A 20,121-nucleotide genomic window follows, 5' to 3' on the forward strand; every position below is an offset into this window, starting at 1 on the left:
ATCTCCTTCACCTTTCAAAGACACGGATATTTTTGAGGGGTTGGTTTTTTAATGTTTAAGAGTTGTACACCTGCTTTTCTTCGAAGTCCCCGTTGCGTTGCATTTTTGCTTTTTGATAATGCTAAATATAGATGTATATATGTATATGTGTATATATATATATATATATATATATATATATATATATATATATATATATATATATATATATATGTAAATTAATAAATACATACTAAGATGTCTGCTTCATAGTATCGGGGTCTTTCAACTCTCCATTCGTCCTCAGACCAGTTAAATAACCGAGGATGATCAATTTGATACTTTAAACATTTGGTATTAGTATTCACCCCCAAAATTAAGTATATTCAATTGCTGGTTGTTGATCCTTTTAGCAATTATATCTAAAGATGTCTGCTCCACTTGGGCCCCGGGGCGGCCCTGCCGCTCCTCCTGCGGCGGCTGTCCTACCAGAGATGCCGGACCTCAGCCACCTTACAGAGGAGGAGAGAAAGATAATTCTCGCTGTCATGGACCGACAGAAGCAAGAAGAGGAAAAGGAACAGTCCATGCTAAAGTAAGCAATTCAGATTTTTCAAATTGTCCAGTATGGGAGAAGTGTCAGTGTGTTTTCATCTAAACCTCGTACAAACCTTTCAAGCTGTTCACATTGCAGTGCTAGTTGTGGGCAATGTTGCTGTGTGAGGACTGAATTTTAATTTGATCAAACAGCCCTTAAATAATTTTCCTGTAAATGAGCAGGGTATTCATTTGCACCCGTGTCTACTGAAATCCAATATGGCTACATACATGTATAGTACTGTGCCGACAGATTTATTGTAGATATTAGTGTTTTAGGGAAAATTGTAAAAAAAAGTAAACACACACATATTACACTTCCAGGCAAACCCTGCGAATTACACAGTGCAGCTCGATGCTATTCAGTTCTCATGTTATGTGGTTATGGAAAAGCTGTAGTATTTTCCTGCTACCATAGGACATTTTTCTCCCAGTTAGTAACCATACCACGGGCCTACTTTTCACTCTGTTGGCTTTGGGTTGGGTTAGTAACGGCCGCCATCTTCGCAAAAAAATTCTATCAACTCCCTTTTCTCATTGAATGCAAAACGTTTTAATTGTCTCAGGCGAATCGGACGTTGTTAACACCCAGCTCTAATACCTCACAGGATGGCTTTGTACTTCCCAATCATTGCTATTTCTCTGAAAAGATAGTATCCTTCCGTTTTAGTACGGCAGGATTTTTTTTCTGCATCTCTCTCTGTGAACATTTCAGCACCACGGCGCTGTCCAGTGCTGTTTAAGGTGGAGCTGAATTTTCGCAGTCGCTCGTCAATGCCTATTACCGCGATTCACGTTTTATGGCAAAATGAGATTGAGTGTAGTAACATGTTTCTGGATAAAAACGCAGTGATTTAGGTTTCACAGTAGAACAGGCTGGGTTGAGCGAGGATTAGATTTCTGTAGTTGAAACGTAGTAAAAGATATGTATTTTAGTTCAGTTTCACATTTTTAATGTTTTTTTTATTATTATTATTATTATGTTTTTATTAAAGCTGTTAGAACTTTGATTATGTTGTGTTTTGTAGAGCAGTATCTTTGTATTGAGATTCTATCTAGTCTTACAAATCTGTCATTAATATCATTGTAGGCTACAAGGGCAAATATCAGCATAATAACCTGGAGGATGGATTATTATTATTATTATTATTATTATTATTATTATTATTATTATTATTATTAGTAGTAGTAGTAGTAGTATCAATATTATCATTATTATTATTATTATTATTATTATTAATACTGCATGTACAATAACTATGTGTGTATGTATGTATGTTTTGTGTATATATATATATATATATATATATATATATATATATATATATATATATATACACACACACACACACACACACACAGTTTGTAATAATAATAATAATAATAATAATAATAATAATAATAATAATAATAATAATTTACACATTGGGTATATGACCATTTCAATATTTATATATATATATATATACATACATTAGCATGTATATATGCTTACAAGCACAGAACATGGCAGGCATACCCTTTTGACACATTTTGTATATTTATAGTCGCTGCTTTTTTTTTGAGCATTTCTTTTTGGTTTTAATTTAATCAGTGCAGTGTATTTGTTGTGTACGTGTAATTGGGTAGGCTAACGCATGTTGTTCTGTGTGAGACAGGCGATTAATTGCAAAGGCACTTTTGCACAGAGGGTTTTAGAATTTGTACAACACCACTTGGCTTACACGTGATCCCAGCCTAGTGAGAGAGAGTGAAAGCCCACTATCACTGCCAATGATATGTTACCTTAGTTAGCCATTTAACTCAGACTGTCCTGTGTGTATACTGTACTGAGAAATGTAGGATATGAATAATTGATATATTACATACACTCTTTCTGGGTGGTGTAGGATGGGAGGTATATATAAACTGATATTGCATGGCACATTTCATACAGTGAGCAGTAATTTGCTCACAAGGGAGTAATGTGCAGTGCATCAATCCAACTGATCACATTAACAAGTGGTCTGACTACATATACGGATAATAATGCATATGTATTCTCATTTTATTAAAATTAATCTTTGACTAATAATTTTCCATAATAGACCCAGCCTAGAACATTTTAAAATTTGTGGTATGAGAGGACAGTCTAGAAATTTTGAAAACCAAGAGATACATTGTCAATGTAAATGTGTAGAAATATACAGTGCTTAGTATTGTGGGTTATTATCTAATATAAACAGAGATTGGTGTTAATATCACGATTTTAGTTATTTGAAGCATAAGAATGAATTATGCAATATTTTATTACATATAGTATTCAATATATATATATATATATATATATATATATATATATATATATATATATATATATATATATATATATATATATATATACACAAACAAATGCCTCTTATCAGAGTACAACTTACAATGACTTCTCCATGTATGTTATAGGAATATTTTGCCTGCCTTCTGTAAAATCCCTTTAAAGATGTTAGTATGTAGTAAATGAGAAAATTACACAAGGTTCCCTGGTTAACAATACACACAATGACAATGATGTTGGTTGCCTTTATCTGGCTTTGTATCCGGTGTGACTGGGAAGCACAGTTTATTCTTGTTAATGAGAGTAACAATACCCAGGTGGGTCATTGGTGGCAGTAGACTTTCGTTGACCCACAAAATAAATGCAGGGTAATGTTTCCTTACCATTAGAGAGTTCTCCTATCTTGTTTACAGTTGGACTAGCACCTAGACATAGTTGAAACTATATACATTCTCCAGTTTATTTGATTATATTTGTATTCTCATGTATCATAATTATCTTGTTATGATCAGAGTGCAGATGTCATATCAACTGGTCATTCTAGCAAATATAACTTCTGTTCTGGGCAGAAGAAGAAAATACATTTTCATATTAGGAACTGGCGATGTATCACATTAATGTCATACAGTACCTGAGTCTTTGCAGTACAGATCTTCTTCTGTCTCTTCTTTCTTATACCCCCACCAAAAAGAAAAGAAAAAAGAAAACTCAAAACTACTTTTGTACTGCATGAGCACACAATAAACCTTTATGTTTGTCCTTGATGGTCACCCTTTTTAATGTTTAACCCTCACACGTTTTTGTAGTGTTATGATGTTAGCAGCCAGGACATGTTAGGTGCAGAAGACTCATTTTTAATCCAGAGAGCTAGTAAAACACTGCTGAGATTCTCGGAGAGCCTGTCCTCCCGTTGAAAAAGTTAACTCTCCGTGTTTGGCTAGTTTTTGGCTTCTCTACATGCCAACCAATATAATTCCAATATCAATATGGTATTTAAGGTTATAATGTGAAAGAGAATTATGCATCCCAGTCAACTTCTATGAAAACCCTGGAACTGGTTTTATAAGTGACAAAGTAGCTAATTAAAGCAGACTCCTGATTTGTAGCTGTGCTGTTGTGTACAGTTACAGTTGGTAGATCCCTGGGTTAAGTAAAAGCTGTATGTTTAGTATACAGTGTGCAGGATTAAAACAAGTAGAATACTTCAGAAATACAATGTTCATAGCAGTGACTTAACATTATTTGAAACCATATTCATCATTATGTATAGCAATTGTTGGAATTTTCCTTAATATTTACTTGATAACAGACAGATGCAGTACTTCATTGGTGTGGCAACTGCAAGTGATGGTAAACATTATATATAGTCATATATTTTAGTAAACATTTCTGTTAAAAGTGCAACAACAACAAAAAATGCACTTAAGCGATAATATTTTAATACTTTAGAGAAAATATATCTGCTTTAATCTGCCATGTACCCTGTTAAATGCATAACCCCTCAGCATCTTAGCTGCACTTATAAAGTATTTGATTATAGAAAAACCCTGAAAACTGTTTTAACATTACAGATCGCAACTGTCTCACAATTTAAAGTTATCCTACAAGATCTGTTGGGATTTGCCGTGAAATTAAATTAATCTCCTTTTTATATATAAAGAGGACTTGTGTGCGCACTAAGGTGCTAGGTAGCTCAGTCAGTAGAACATAGGGCTGTATTTCCAAACCATTATATATTTCTTAGCAGACGCTCTTGTCCAGTTTACACAAGAAACATTTTAAAGTATCATAAAATTGCAGTAATACAAGCAGCACAAAATACAATAAGAATATCTCCTAGTACAATGCGCTAACAAGTGCAGACATGATATAGTCAAGACCTGAATATGTGCTAATAGGCATTGGAGAAGTTGCAGTAAAACTGTACAATTGCAACCCATACATAAGTATGCAGGAGCATAAGGAAGCATAGTTTAAGAAAGTGCACAATTGCTGAGCAGCCCAGGAGATTAGGCTGCAGGTGTCTTTACTAACAGGTACATTTACTAAGGTAAACACTGATGTCTGTTTTTGCGCTTTTCTGTCAGAGAAATTTCATATTTTCATATTTGAGATTCAATGCATGGAATTGAAACATGTTTAAACATCTGAAAAGCGGACAGTTGTAATAATTTAAGCAGTTGTGACCAGTACAGATATTGGAATTGCGTCTGTGGCATATTTTCTTGATTGGGCTTATTGTTGAGTGGGAAACTGTTGCTCAAATGGCAATAAATCAATGTAGATGGGGGAAGAAAACATTAAGAAAACGATTAGGTATTTCTGGACCTGAAATGCCCTCTAGGATTGTTGCTGTGGAAAATAATAATTTGCATTATTTTGAACAATTCGCAAAACACTACACATGAAGTGATGCTTCTGCACATATCCCATTTGAAATCATTGTTTTTCAAGAGAGATGCTTCCAATGTACCGGTTTTAAGAAAGGTGTTTCAGGGATCCACTTTCTGCGGCTCAAAAAATATCAATGAAGTAATCCTTGCATAACACTACATAACATTACATTGGTTCTTAGGAAGTCTGAGTGATAGACCTCAACATTTGGCACTGACTTTGTGTCCTGGCATTACGCCCAAAAAGTTGGTGTCTCCATCACTCGAGAATACAAAAATGAAAGGTGTTTGAGAAACCTATCTGTGTGGCTGCAGTGACATCACTTGTGTGTTACACAACTAGAAACAGCTGTTCAACCTAGAGGGCAGCGTCAGTCAGTACAGCGGTTTTGAAGGAGATTTCAGCTCAGTCTGACCCGGCAGGACTCCACAGTCCAGGACAGTGATCACACCTCTTAGATCAGTTAATAAAAATGACATTCCACATTATGCATTGCTTTGTCACATGTGTACTTTTGATATGAGACCAAAATTATATACATGTCTAAAGTGCAGGACCATCAAGCATTAGGATTGGTCCAGTACACTAAAGCAAATGCAAAATGTTTAAACTGTGTCTGGAGCCTCTAAATAGAAAGTGAAAATATGTTCTGTATATATGGTTCAGGGTATGTGCTTTAAATTCCTTTTAGCAACAGAAAAGGTCATGTGATTTCATAACACTAATATTTCAGGAATATATGTTTGCCCTTTGTGTCCTAAAGAATGTGTCTAGCCTAAAATATTATATATATAATTATATATAATATAATCTAGCCTTATAACATATATTTTGTATATTTATTTTGTTTATAAACCCTTGTGTATCAAATGTTTGTAACCATATTGTAAGAGATTGTTTTAGTATTCATATTGAAAGAAAAGTGTTATTCCGGGGCTGCTAGAATTTGATCTGTTTTGTCATTCACCTGGATGCAAATGTTTGGTGTTTTCATTTGCAACTTTCTGTCCTTCAATACATGTATATGAGGAAAATTAAACCCCTGCTTGTCACAAGTCAATCTAAATATTGAAGGAGAGAAAGTTACAAATGAAAACACCAAACATTTGCATCCAGGTGAATGACAAAACCAAAATATGGTATAATACAATGTTGGTGATATTTCAGTGGTGAAAAAGTTACCTCCTAAGTTGCTGAAATGCTTTTTTTTTTAACCTTTTTCAACTAATACGTCTCACTTACATCAAGATTTCTCAGAGTTCCCATGTCTCATCTCGGTGGTTCTCAAACTTCCTTTGTTGAAGGACCCATTTCAAATGCATCAGTGATCTCACACACCCCTCCCTCTAGCAGAATAATAATACTATGTAATAACTCAGGTGTTTGTGCGTGTTCTCTGTGACATCTGTGGGCTTCCGCAGTGCACTGTTGTGGAGATTGAAGGCACTGTAAAGACAAAGTAGATTTCACAGCTATACTCTGTAAGCAAGCAGATGTTTAAAGAGGATTGTGTTCACTGTCATGTTATTTCTCAGACTCGCAAGGACGTCTCTGTGGACCCCAGCTTGAAAGCCATTGCTTTAATAATAATATTGTCTCTTATTGCACAAAACGACAGATTTTTTTTTTCTTGTGTTGCTGTATCACAAGTGATTGTGTATTTATCCCTGTTGGCTGTGCGTTTTGGGGTTCTGCTTCCAACATATATGTTTTAGAAATGATTAATCAGGGTTGTCTTGAATTTTCTCAGTAGTGTCAAGGGATATGATAAAGCAACTTCACATAGCAAAGTGAAGTATACTGTGTTTCTGACAATTTCTAAGAAGAAAAGGGTTAACTGTGTGTTAGTAACCGACTTATTTGTCTAAGTGAAATACTGAAAAGCAAATATGAAGCCAAACTGTGGAGTGAGGGCTGAAGAAATTGTCAAGCCTTGAGTTTTTAATGAAGGATTCAAGACCGTTTTATATATTATTTATAGGGCGAGCCAATTTAGACAACATCAGCAAGAGCACAGTTGCCATCTGTTTTAACATATTGTGCAATGTGTTTAAATATATTTTTTATACAAGATATATAATTTATTTATGTAAAATGTGTGCTGAAGAACACAGTCTAGCTCATATACATGTAATGCACATTTGAAATGTCAATTATTCTGGGCCAAACCCCATATCCCGTTTGTTACTGCATTCTTCAGTTTTCTTAAAAATGTAACATTTTATAAATATGTAAAATTAAGATAAATCAGGAAGGGATTTGTCTAACTCAATTAAATGAATGTCCTCACACATTGTAAGTGGACCTGAACCTCTTGGCGAAGTGGTAGCGTGTGCGTGGGAGATTGGGGTTTGATTTTCGGAATTGACGGCCACCCCCTCCAGCATTTACAATATCTTTCTGATGAACTGTAATTGATGGAGTTGGACAAAAGAGTTAACTGGTTCAATGGAACTGTATCTAAATGTCATATGAGGAGATTTTAACACAAACAAAAGGCACTACAGGCCTGAAAGCCTAAGGCCTTGAATACCGTAACCACAGTTACCATGGTGACTGGGTTTCTAAAGACACAAGTAAAAGTTGGTGAATTTACTAGGCGATCTCATTTGGAGAATGTTAGGGAAGGAAAGGACATTTTAGCCTTAAGGTAAAGCAGTAGCCAGTTCATTGTCTTTTTACCGGAAGTGTTACGTAGAGAGTGCCAGACATACAGTATAATATAGGTAATTCTGCTTGGATAAATGATCCTGGCTCAGTCCATTGTTATCTATCCACATACCGAGTTATACATTTTCTTTCCAAAGTCAGAAATGCCTAAAAGGATCGGAGATTTAGTTGATGTGGGGGTTGTTCTCTTTGACCACAGCTGTAATTAAAAATAAGGTAAAATGCAGCATTTTTATTGCATATAACTGATTCCAGTTTACACTTAGTGGATTAAAAAAGATGACTCACCATCTCATGGTTCATAATGACCCCCCCCCCTTCTTTTTATACATAGTCTTTAATTTCCTGTCTTTCAGTAATACAGGAAAGTAACACAAGGAAAGTAAAACAGAGCTTGCAGTAAAGTGCTCTTAATTTACAAAACAACAAATGATTTTAATCAGGCCTGTTTTATTTCTGTGGGTGGGGGTTTTCCCACTGGTTGCTATCTCAGTTTCCCTGTACAGTTACAATGCATACATATGTGTGTGTGCACTTGTGTGTCAGGAATAAATCAAATTCATTAATAATCCAACAATTGTTTTCAAATAAATTACCTAATTTATTCCTTTGGTTGTGTGTTGATATATCATCCACAAAGAAACGTAGCATGAGCATTAATCATTTCTCAATATATTGCTCTTCTCTGTGGTTCATATGGTATTGTGTTGTATTGTGTTTTTGTTTTAATATTGCTGAGTTAGCATGTGTTAAGTAAATAAAAAAATATATATACATTAGGCCTATTGCATTAACATTCTACAGAATATTGAAGACAATTTAATTTTCTTTACAAAGTATAACCCAATCTTATACCACTCTGTAAACATTATATAATGCTAGTTACAGTATTTGTGAGTTCTTGTAGTGAATTTCTGGCAGAGAAACTATGCTGCCCTGCCCATAGTTCAAAACAGGGCTAAAGTGCTCTCTCCTGGGTTTGTTTTAATTGAGAGTGGATGCAATGTTTAACCCGCAGGCAACCCAATCATATGACTTAAAGTAAGATTAAACATTTCTAATTAGCTCGTGCTGGCTATTCACTTTGGTCTTGAGTATTGTGTAATAAGCTACAAATGGATAGATTTTAATGGAATGCTTTGTGGATGTTTCAAAAGTGTGCAGTGAAGAATACTTGTTGACTTGTGTTCCCTGTCCCACTCTCCCTTACTTTCTGTGCTCAATTCACACAAAAATATATAAAATACATGCTATTTTTTTTCTCTCCAAAACTTACATCAGATTCCTCCCATCCCTTTCTAAATTCGATCTGCTGTAGATCTTGCAAAGAGGTGGTACATTGGGACTGGATCTGTGTTTTTAATTGCTTAGAATTTAGACCCAAAGCCATCTTATTATTTCTGTTCTACTGAGTTTCTTGGCCACTGTGGCTTTGCATGTGGAAGTGGCTGCTTCAGCAGAATACTGCACACTTGTGGAGAGGCGTGGAGGGAGATTGCCATGTGAAATACTTTTCAAAGCATGATTTTGGAGAGAGAAACACAGTCCGTTAACCCGTCAATTCCTATCTCCTTTAAATACATATAGCTCTATCACATTGAGCTTTGTTTAATGTTCTATCCTCTTAAACTCTTCATAAAGAGACATTTATGAAGATCAGTGATAGTAAACATTACATTTCTAGGCCTACATACAACTAATGAAAAGCATTGTGTAAAAATATGGCATCTTTTTTTGGTACAAGTGCTTTTTGAGTAGCTTTTTGACTTGGTGTAAGAATACTTCAGGAATCAGAACACAGTTGATGAAAACAGGTGATTATATCTCAACGGGCCATAAGAGATGTGAAACATATCTGCCTGCTTAGGCTGCTTGGGCAATGCTCTTTTTACCCAGCATGCATCTTCCCCACGGCAAGTGTTTTGGTATAGGCAGCAGCTGACTGCTGCAGTCCACACCTTCGCTCTGGGGGATGGGTGATTACACATTGAAAGCTGGAAAGAGGCCGATTCCACACACACTCTCTCTCTCTTTCCACTTTCTGTTTTCAGCTAGGCTTCTGTAGACCATATCTTCAAAACCACTATAGCAGCAAAGACAGCTTACGTCGTAAGACTGCAGTCTACTGGCACAGCTGCCTAATCACTCCCACAATGTGATAGTAAACGTTTTCTGTACTTGGACTATGGAGTCTGCATTCGGTTGCTTTATGCTGCATTCGGCTCTAGCAAATGTGTCAGCTGTATGTGTGTAAATCATGGTTTGTGTTGGATGTATTGTCCCCCTACTTTCTCACTGTACAGTGCTCTTTCCACAGGACGTTGTTCGCTCTGCCTGGTTTGTCTTTGCTATCCCTGTTTCATTGATGAGGCTTATAAAACACTACATTATTATTCTTGAACATTTAGGTTGTGCTCTATTTTTAAACCTCTGTGGGCTGCTGCGTGTTTAAGTGACAGCTGTCCAGATGGTCACATCCAACATGAACTCTTGCTAAAAGCAGATGTTAGGATAAGGCAAAACTGCAGGGAGGAATAATGTGTCACTGCCGAAATTGTTACAAGTACACTCATACTGGAGTTCTTTGTGTTACGTTGAAGAGTGTTTTGGGGGTAAATCAAACTGGAGATTAAGAACAGTCTCTTTGGTGATGATGTAAGTGTGTAAAGACCTAGAGAGTCAGGAAAAGGTTAGATGGGTCCTTAACTTGGTCATTTATATGTGTGTTCACTTACAAACGGAGCTCTGGGAAATGGTTTCAATGAACACAGGATAAATAAATCTGTGTCAGCGAATGCCTGGAATAAGAGTTGGAGAGAAGTACAAGGAGAGGGGAAAATAGCCCAGGTGAAACAAGAAACAAAGAGATGATGTGGTTGATATTACAATAGGCCAGCTCTTAAGGACACAGAGTGTCCTTCAAAGCAAAGTAATTCAAAGCAAAAGTATCTTCAATAAAAGGTTGTTGTGTAACGGACAGAAATATGCATGGAATATGGGCAGTTTTATGAAGACACCAAAATGCTACTTTTTCTCAAATGCGAAATTGATTTATTGATCGTGGACGATCTCGTTCTATGTGCTGTAAAAAGAGTTTTCATAGATTGCAGTGGTTAGAATAGATGAATCTATTCCATAATTGGGTTTATGTTTTAAAGCCTGGAACAGTAATCAAGTCTTCAGTTATGTGAAACAGTGATGTTGTATTCTATAACTAAGAAGTAGCTGGGTCTGGTACAGCATAACATTGAGAATGTTCTGAGTTTATAACAGGGTGCATCATTCAAACCCAAGCTGTGAGACTGAGAGTTCATGGTACGGAGATCAACTGAGGTTTAAAAGCAGATTGTTTTCGTAACCTTATGATGACAATGGGTTTTGAACTCAACAGGGATAGCTGGAATGCTTCTGTAGTTCTGAGATATTTGAATGATGTACGCACATCAGTAGATCCCCTTTATAACCAAATACTTGAAGATTTCTGGGGGGATATTCAGTCTACAGTCTCTGCTTTTAGAACTCCCATACATGCAATGCTACATGGCTAATTCAGATACAGTGGATAGTGCCAGAGTATCTGCCGGTGCTTTACAAAAGCAGTCGAGTCCGGTCTGTCTCTTTCTCTCTGTATCGTGACTCATTAGTGTCTTTCATCTCACCGTGTGGTGCCTCTACTGACAGACCTAATTAAAATGGATATTTTATGTTGGAGAGTCCTACTGTGTGCTATTCTGGGTTATGAAGTCTGAAATACCCTCCTATTGACTGCGAAAACATGCTTTGAATATAGCTTTGTCTATATTTAATGGTATATGTGCTTGCAGAGCATAATTCTCTGTGTACATTCGTTAAAATTTAATGACAGTATGTGAAGTAAAGCCACAACCTTTCACTTCCTTCATAAAAACAAAACAAAACAACTAATGTTCACCTGGCCTACCTCTAGCATTTTACTCCAAGGAAGTTACTCTATCAGGTGACATACATTTTGTTATTAGCTCAAGAACTATTCAAAAATCATCATCAATATGGCCTTCTGCATACCATAGTACTTTTATATGATATTTGACGTAAAACAATGAGAAAGAAAGCATTTGTAAATTATCATTTTGGTTCGGGTTGGATATATTTTTGATCATTTTCTATTTTGCACATCTAGGTAAAGGGAAAAAAAAGCAATATTCCCAGCTAGTTTAAATTTAAAGTTGCTCAATTAAACCTTAATTATTTTTTCTTTTCTTTTTCAAATTATTTTCTAGCTTTTAGCTTTAGATATACATTCAGATTAAGGATCTGTCTAACATCACGAGCGAAATAATTGTACTAGTCTGTCCGTGTCCCGCGAGGACACCAGAACTCCGCCCGTTTGAGTATTCTTGGACATTGCCTACAGCTGGTTAGTGGAGATAGTAACTGACTTAGTAGATGCCATATCCCTTATATGTGAATGACTTTGCAAAATTTAATTATCAGTTTAATTATCTGTCTATGGTCTTTATTTTTATGCATTTTACAGTTCAAACCCTACTGCCCCAGAAGTAGCATGCAAGGTGAAGAACAGAAAGGTAGTTTATTTTGATAAAGTGAGGTTTATATGGTCCCAGTTGAAGTAATGATGTGTTTTTGTAGCTGAAATAGAGGTTTGATGGCCAGGTTTGACCTTCTGTATTTGGTCGGTTGCCGGACTCGCCCAGTCTAATAATGCTCTGGAATTGATAAATCATGAACCGTCACACCCGTTCTGGTGGGAGCGCACCGATGCTCTCGCCCCATTAGGGTTGTGTATGGATTTCTAGGTTGCACCAAAAAACACATACATCTCTCAACAGTTGTCAGCTTTCCTGTGCCATGTACTACTTATAAGCCCTCTTCCTTACAGTTACCATTTACACCGGTGACATTCCTGAAGAACAAAGGGCAACATGAGCTATGAAATCCAGTGTGGTATCCATCCAACTGGAGCTAAAAACAAAGCCAATGCAAATGTGCTCACCATCCCCTTGTTGCTGACAAGAACTAGCACTAGAGATTGATGGATATAGACTGAAGTGAATACAGATCCAGAACCAACCTTTTTTTTAACTGCTTAGATGAAAACTCTCCATTTATATTCATAGGATCTGTATTAGCTGGTGTGCTTCTTTTAGAACTAAACCTGCAGTATTAAGCCCCCGCTGTAAGGAGCTCAGCTTTAGGAAGCCCAGGCTAGATGTTCAGCTGTAGCTACTGTAGGTTCGAAAAACTGTTCAAAACCATTTGAAAGGCATCAATATTTGATATAATGTTGAAATGGCCTAATAGAAAAAATATATATCTCTGTTTATTTCTTAACAAAACAATGTATAACTACTTATCCATGCGACCACATTGGCTCAGTTTAAAAGACTATGACCTAGAACCATTTCAAATGCTCCTGGGTTCTGTTATTTCCCGTGACACAGATCTGAAGACATTTTACCATAGTTCAGCTGTGGAGACTGAGCAAGTAAAACTGAACCAGAAGTAGCAGTTTGAAATGTTACAATGGGTACAATCTTTGTTACTTATATCTTAAAAAAAAAAAGAAAAAAAAAAGAAAAAAAAGCTTTGGAAGTCTCCCAGAGATTATTCAGTTGCACTATGGAAGAATGAATATTTGTATTTTAGTCCCACACTTCACAGCAGCTAAAGCGATGCCCATTATTTATTAATAGTAGAAGTGTTTCCTTTCTAAAGATGGTCTTTGAATGTCTTTAGCCCTAATACATCATTAACTGTCAATTCCACTAAAGAGAACCCCTTAAACATTCCCACACCTTCCCTATCCAGCCTCATGTATCTCATCGCTATGATTTCTGAGCACGTGTCCCCTGCTATGCACTTTGTCGAAAGCCATCTGCTACTTTTCACACCGCAAGCCCAGAATACCTCTGTCTGACAATCACACCAAATCGTAGGATCTGATGCAGGGGGAACAGCCGACACTCTGAATTGCCAGCGCCTGAGAAGACACAGCAGTCACTCGTGTAGTGAGAATCACATTTTCCCCAGCCAGCTTCCATCCACCCTCCCCCGCAGTACTCAGCCAGTTATGCAGTGCCCCCTGGGAATTCCTGGCCAAAACTGGTAATGCCATAGACTGCACTCGAGGTCAGACTAAAAGGGTACAACCTGCACTCTGGTGGAGCAATTTTACTGTTTGTGCAGCTCAGTGGCACCCATTATATCCTGACTTTAACTCTGCATCACCCCCAATCTGGAGCCTGACTTCCACCTTACCAAGCATACGTATCTGGCTACAAATTAACTTACTCAGTGTGGAAGAAACTCAGTCTTCAATCAGGTTGGAACGTTCGTTGCAATGCCTTTATTACACGCAGCCTGGAGAGGAACAGTGAATCAAGTAGATTCCAGAGTTGCTCTGACTCCATGCTAAAAGTCAACATGCTTAATACATTAGGTCATGACCTGGACAGAAAATGTTGGCGTGAAAGGGAATTAGTTCCTTTTAGATAAGCTTGTGAAGCAGGCTTCATGCACAACAAAGTGTAGCTGTTTTGTCTCCAGGAAGTAATCCTATTGCATAAATGATCCTGGTTAAATTGGCAAACAATATGCAGGATGAAGGATGAAGTATACAGTGCAGTGATGCAGTTTCGAATACATTAAGTTTTTAACTGCCTTGCCAGTGGCAAATCTCTACACCACACAGCGATATTTCGAATCGTATGGTAACACCAGCCATTTCAGTTCTGTAGAGACCTTTACAGTGTCTGGTGTGTTGCATTCAGAATATTTAATTATTCTGTTGATTCTGCTTGCAGTGTCTTATATATTAACTATGGCAAAGGACAAGCGCCAGACATCCCACTTTGGATGTAGAAAAAGTTTGGTAGACTTTGGTACATAATACATATTATGTTTTCTATTATTTGCAAATATTAACAATCCATTAATATTGTTTGTATTAACTGTGTTTTATGCTACATAAGATATACAGTGAGGGAAAAAGTATTTGATCCCCTGCTGATTTTGTACATTTGCCCACTGACAAAGAAATGATCAGTCTATAATTTTAATGGTAGGTGTATTTTAACAGTGAGAGACAGAATAACAACAAAAAAATCCAGAAAAACGCATTTCAAAAAAGTTATAAATTGATTTGCATGTTAATGAGAGAAATAAGTATTTTATCCCCTATCAATCAGCAAGATTTCTGGCTCCCACGTGTCTTTTATAAGTCGTTACCTGTATAAAAGACACCTGTCCACAGAAGCAATCAATCAATCAGATTCCAAACTCTCCACCATGGCCAAGACCAAAGAGCTGTCCAAGGATGTCAGGGACAAGATTGTAGACCTACACAAGGCTGGAATGGGCTACAAGACCATCGCCAAGCAGCTTGGTGAGGAGGAAACAACAGTTGGTGCGATTATTCGCAAATGGAAGAAACACAAAATAACTGTCAGTCTCCCTCGGTCTGGGGCTCCATGCAAGATCTCACCTCGTGGAGTTTCAATGATCATGAGAACGGTGAGGAATCAGCCCAGAACTACACGGGAGGCTCTCAAGGCAGCTGAGACCATAGTCACCAAGAAAATAATAGGTAACACACTACGCCGTGAAGGACTGAAATCCTGCAGCGCCCGCAAGGTCCCCCTGCTCAAGAAAGCACATGTACAGGCCCGTCTTAAGTTTCCCAATGAACATCTGAATGATTCAGAGGAGAACTGGGTGAAAGTGTTGTGGTCAGATGAGACCAAAGTCGAGCTCTTTGGCATCAACTCAACTCGCCGTGTTTGGAGGAGGAGGAATGACCCCAAGAACACCATCCCCACCGTCAAACATGGAGGTGGAAACATTATGCTTTGGGGGTGTTTTTCTGCTAAGGGGACAGAACAACTGCTTCGCCATGTACTGTCAAATCTTGGGTGAGAACCTCCTTCCCTCATCCAGGGCATTGAAAATGGGTCGTGGATGGGTATTCCAGCATGACAATGACCCAAAACACACAGCCAAGGCAACAAAGGAGTGGCTCAAGAAGAAGCACATTAAGGTCCTGGAGTGGCCTAGTCAGTCTCCAGACCTTAATCCCATAGAAAATCTGTGGAGGGAGCTGAAGGTTCGAGTTGCCAAACGTCAGCCTCGAAACCTTAATGACTTGGAGAGGATCTGTAAACAGGAGTGGGACAAAATCCCTCCTGAGATGTGTGCAAACCTGGTGGCCAACTACAAGAAACGTCTGACCTCTGCGATTGCCAACAAGGGTTTTGCCACCAAGTACTAAGTCGAAGGGGTCAAATACTTATTTCACTCATTAACATGCAATTCAATTTATAACTTTTTTGAAATGCTTTTTTCTGAATTTTTTTGTTGTTATTCTGTCTCTCACTGTTAAAATACACCTACCATTAAAATTATAGACTGATCATTTCTTTGTCAGTGGGCAAACGTACAAAATCAGCAGGGGATCAAATACTTTTTTCCCTCACTGTATAAGGGTTATTTCAGTCTTTTAAAGGTGTTTTATAACCGTCTGTACTAATTCGGGGCTGTGAACGGATACAAAAAGTCACAAGTTTCGAATGGCTCGACAGCCCAATTAGTTCAATCAATCATGACCACACTGTATTTATAAAGAAGTACTTATTTGGAGATGGGAATTTCAAATAATTAGTTATTTGAGTATTGTTTTACACATATGTGAGTATTCGAATATTCAACATCTAATTACAGGTCTTATTAAACGTATTAGCAACAATCAATCTGTAGTCTAATAAAATGAATGAAGATTAGAGAAATAAAGACTTGAAAATCAAAATCCATACAAGAACTTAAATACAATAAAAATAATAAACTGACCTATTTTAGAACAGGATACATACTGAACTTTAATCTTGCATTGTGTTGATTGAAACACATATGTACATTGAAATTGTGTCAAATGCATATTTCTCAAGTTTTTCCAAGCATTCCTCACCGAACAATGTAGGCATTTTTTGCCTTTTGAAGCGATTTTCTGTATTTTGTTTTTAACAGTGGGCCCAGTGGTGGTTCTAGAACATTTCAGCTGGGGGGGCATGGCTGGGGCCAGTTGTATTAAAGGGGGGGCCATCATCATCCCTGCGGTTAGCCGAACTAGCAGGGGGTGCTGATGGTGCTTTGTCCGTGGTGCTATCGGGTGGGGGGGCTGACGGTGCCCTGTCCGTGGTGATAGCGGGGGAGGGGGGGTGCTGACGGTGTTTCTCACGCCTATAATTTTAGTACCTGAAGTTAGGGGGACAGCACTACACCCCTTGCTCCCCCGTAGATCCGCCCCTGTGTGGGCCCAGTTGCTTTTAGAAGTACATTACCCTCCTGCAATTTAATCACTGCTATCAGTATTAGATGTGAAAGCATTTAATATGCTTTCCCTCTTACAGCAATTTGAACTGCATAATAGGTACATTTAAGGAATTTGTGTTAATTTAAGCTTTCCCAAAACCTCTGTACATAGTTCTCACTTTCCACGGAAAAAAATTCACGAATTTTCTTGAGCCACCATTTTACAAATTGAAATCATATCAGTGTCATGTGTGGATAGGTATCATAAATATATATTTATATTGTATATACATATGTCTAAAATATGGGCACAGTGGTACAGTGGTTAGCACATATATATGAATGAAAGAGGCAAAGGGATATTATAGCTGCATTAGTTAGTCCGCGTTAGTTTAAACTGGTTACGATGTGTTGTTTAGCACTTTGTTGAATGTTACTTTGGAAATATGACATTTAAGCTTTAGGATTCCAGTTTCAAAACTGCAATAGAAGACATTACAGACCATTGACACAATAATTTTGTTAATTGCTACAGATGCTTTCAATAAAATGCTACCTATCCCTTGCCAGTATTTACAAAGAATTAGTAGGGAAATTAGATTTCCAGGCATACATTGTACATTCCCCCTTTCTAATTACGTTGGAAAGAAACTGACTTTCAAGCACAATCTAGCTGAGTATTTAAAGTAAATGATTCTTTGTTATGATGTCGGATTTTCCTATTCCTGCATGCAGTGGTCTTGCAGGATAGTGTAGGACTCAACTCAGCTTCTGGCGTAACAGTATTACATAAGGAACTGAAAAGCTGCTGAGAGACAGACCTAATAACTGAGAGAGCATGGATTCTTTGGCCAAGAATACTGGGTGTAAAGCAGGCAGTCAGCAGTATTCTGGAGCAGTGGGAGGGATTCTACTGTTGTTTATCATGTTTTATAGATTACTCAGTTACCCTGCTGTCACTTCAAGCATGTAAAGTACAAGTATATACTGCCTACTTCAACTCAATATATATACTGTATGTAATCTGTAAAATGTTGCATTTGATCTAGAAATAGAATATACTTTTCCAGCCCCGCTTCGGTTGATTTGTAACAGCTGACTGTCCAATAACACTGTTATGGCCAGTCTTTGTTTTAGTGACTGGAAATAGATTTGGAAAAGCAGTGGATTGTGTGATTTGACATGGTGACTGTCATATGTTGAAGCTGTTTGTATGATAAATATGAAAGAGAAAAGTGAAGAGAGCATATTGGAGAAGTACTTTTGAGCAGAGGTGGAAATGACTTCTCAATATAATGTAACCCAACCTTATCCTTAACAGAGTGCTAAAAAGGTGTATATTTCTATTTAAAACAGTTGGAAACTGCTGGATAGGTATTGAGAGGCTGTGAAAGTTGGTTACAGGAGAGATGTAATTGACTGTGTGTGTATTTATATACATATATGTGTGTGTGTGAGTGCTTTACTGTGCATAACTAATCTTAACCTTTCAAACCCTATTCAAAAGGTTAACAGCTAATGTTGTTAATGTAGCTGTGTCTGGTTCTTCATTAAACACACTGGAGTACATAGTTATTTATGTGAAAAGGGAGTTAACAATAAAGCAGCTAGTGAAAGGGATTATTGCATTATTTATGCAATTCAACTATAATTGTTATGCTTGCTTTGTTTGACAGGTTACTTGGCAAAATGTTTTTATAATTTTTATCAATCAATCAAAGGTCAAAGGCATCTGTCATGCTCACACCACTGTAGGCTGTTGCAAAAAACTGTTCTGTAGTAACAACCGCTAATACCAAAGGAACAGTTAATTTAATACATTTCTACCAATGTCCCATGGTAAACCACATCTGATCGCACTGCATGTACTTTGTGAAAATTATTTAATTTTAAATCCACGTAAAATGTCATGGATAAGTCAATGTTTGTGTTATGGATTTTGACCTTCAGCCGTAACTCTCACCTTGGGAATAACATAAAGAGAGGAGTTTTAATTGCTGTTTAGGTACCTGTTTACCATTTGTGTTTGAGCACTACATGCCAGAGATTACGATGCCTGTTTTGTGCAAATGTAGGAACGTGAGAAAACATATGAAATAGAGAAAGCACTTCAGCCTCAGTCATGTTGGTAGCATGTTCATCTGGAAGTTTCTTTAAGACAGTGGTGAGCAACACTAGGCCTTTAAAGCCTTCAATCCAGCAGGGTATATAAGTCTCTTTAATATCATCACTGACTTAATTGGTTCAATTTAGTAGATAATTAGTTAAATTACATAATTAGGAGCCAGAAGAGACTATGGCCTACAAGGATTAGATTGGAGCTTCCCTGCATTGAGACTATATCCTCACGCTTTCCAGAGAATCATGATTTGCAACATGCCATAGAAAACAATTGCTCATCGTTCAGTTGTGGTGATAGATTGCATTCCAAGCCCTTTACCAGTGTGATGTCCGTTATGTTTGTACCGTGTGTTTTTGTTGTTGTTTGTATGTAATTTCGAAAGTGTCTAGATAAGAAGAGCCTAGTGAGATGGACTTTAAATGGTTTGTTTAAGATCAGCCATTGACAGTCCTGAGGTTGTATAGTGAGATTATTCTTCTGTCCCTGTTACAGAACATGTGCTCCTATTTTGCTTGCATGCTTGCTGTTGATCAGCTGCTTTTCACATGTGGAGACTGGGATCTATGAAGTTAGTGGTTTTAAGAACATAAGAAAGTTTACAAACGAGAGGGGGCCATTCGACCCATCGTTTTGATTTACTGAAACCACTTACAGGCATTCAAAATATTCTCGTAAAGGGCTGGTTTTACACACCCAGATTAGTAGGTTTGGACTTTCTAATGTTATATTAGATGGGGAAGTT

The 20,121-nt window shown here is 37.3% G+C and overlaps 1 protein-coding gene across 1 annotated transcript in view; it reads left to right on the forward strand.

The window, feature by feature from the left end:
* The first annotated feature begins 358 nt into the window (after positions 1–358).
* rims2a (regulating synaptic membrane exocytosis 2a) overlaps positions 359–20,121 on the forward strand; it is a 285,367-nt gene continuing 265,604 nt past the window's right edge. The window contains exon 1 of the mRNA XM_066691502.1: positions 359–574. Within this exon, the coding sequence (XP_066547599.1) occupies positions 408–574 (167 nt within the window). The 5' untranslated portion in view covers positions 359–407. The remainder of the gene's footprint in view (positions 575–20,121) is intronic.

The sequence above is a fragment of the Amia ocellicauda genome, chromosome 18 (genome assembly GCF_036373705.1).
Source record: "Amia ocellicauda isolate fAmiCal2 chromosome 18, fAmiCal2.hap1, whole genome shotgun sequence".
Lineage (NCBI taxonomy): Eukaryota > Metazoa > Chordata > Actinopteri > Amiiformes > Amiidae > Amia > Amia ocellicauda.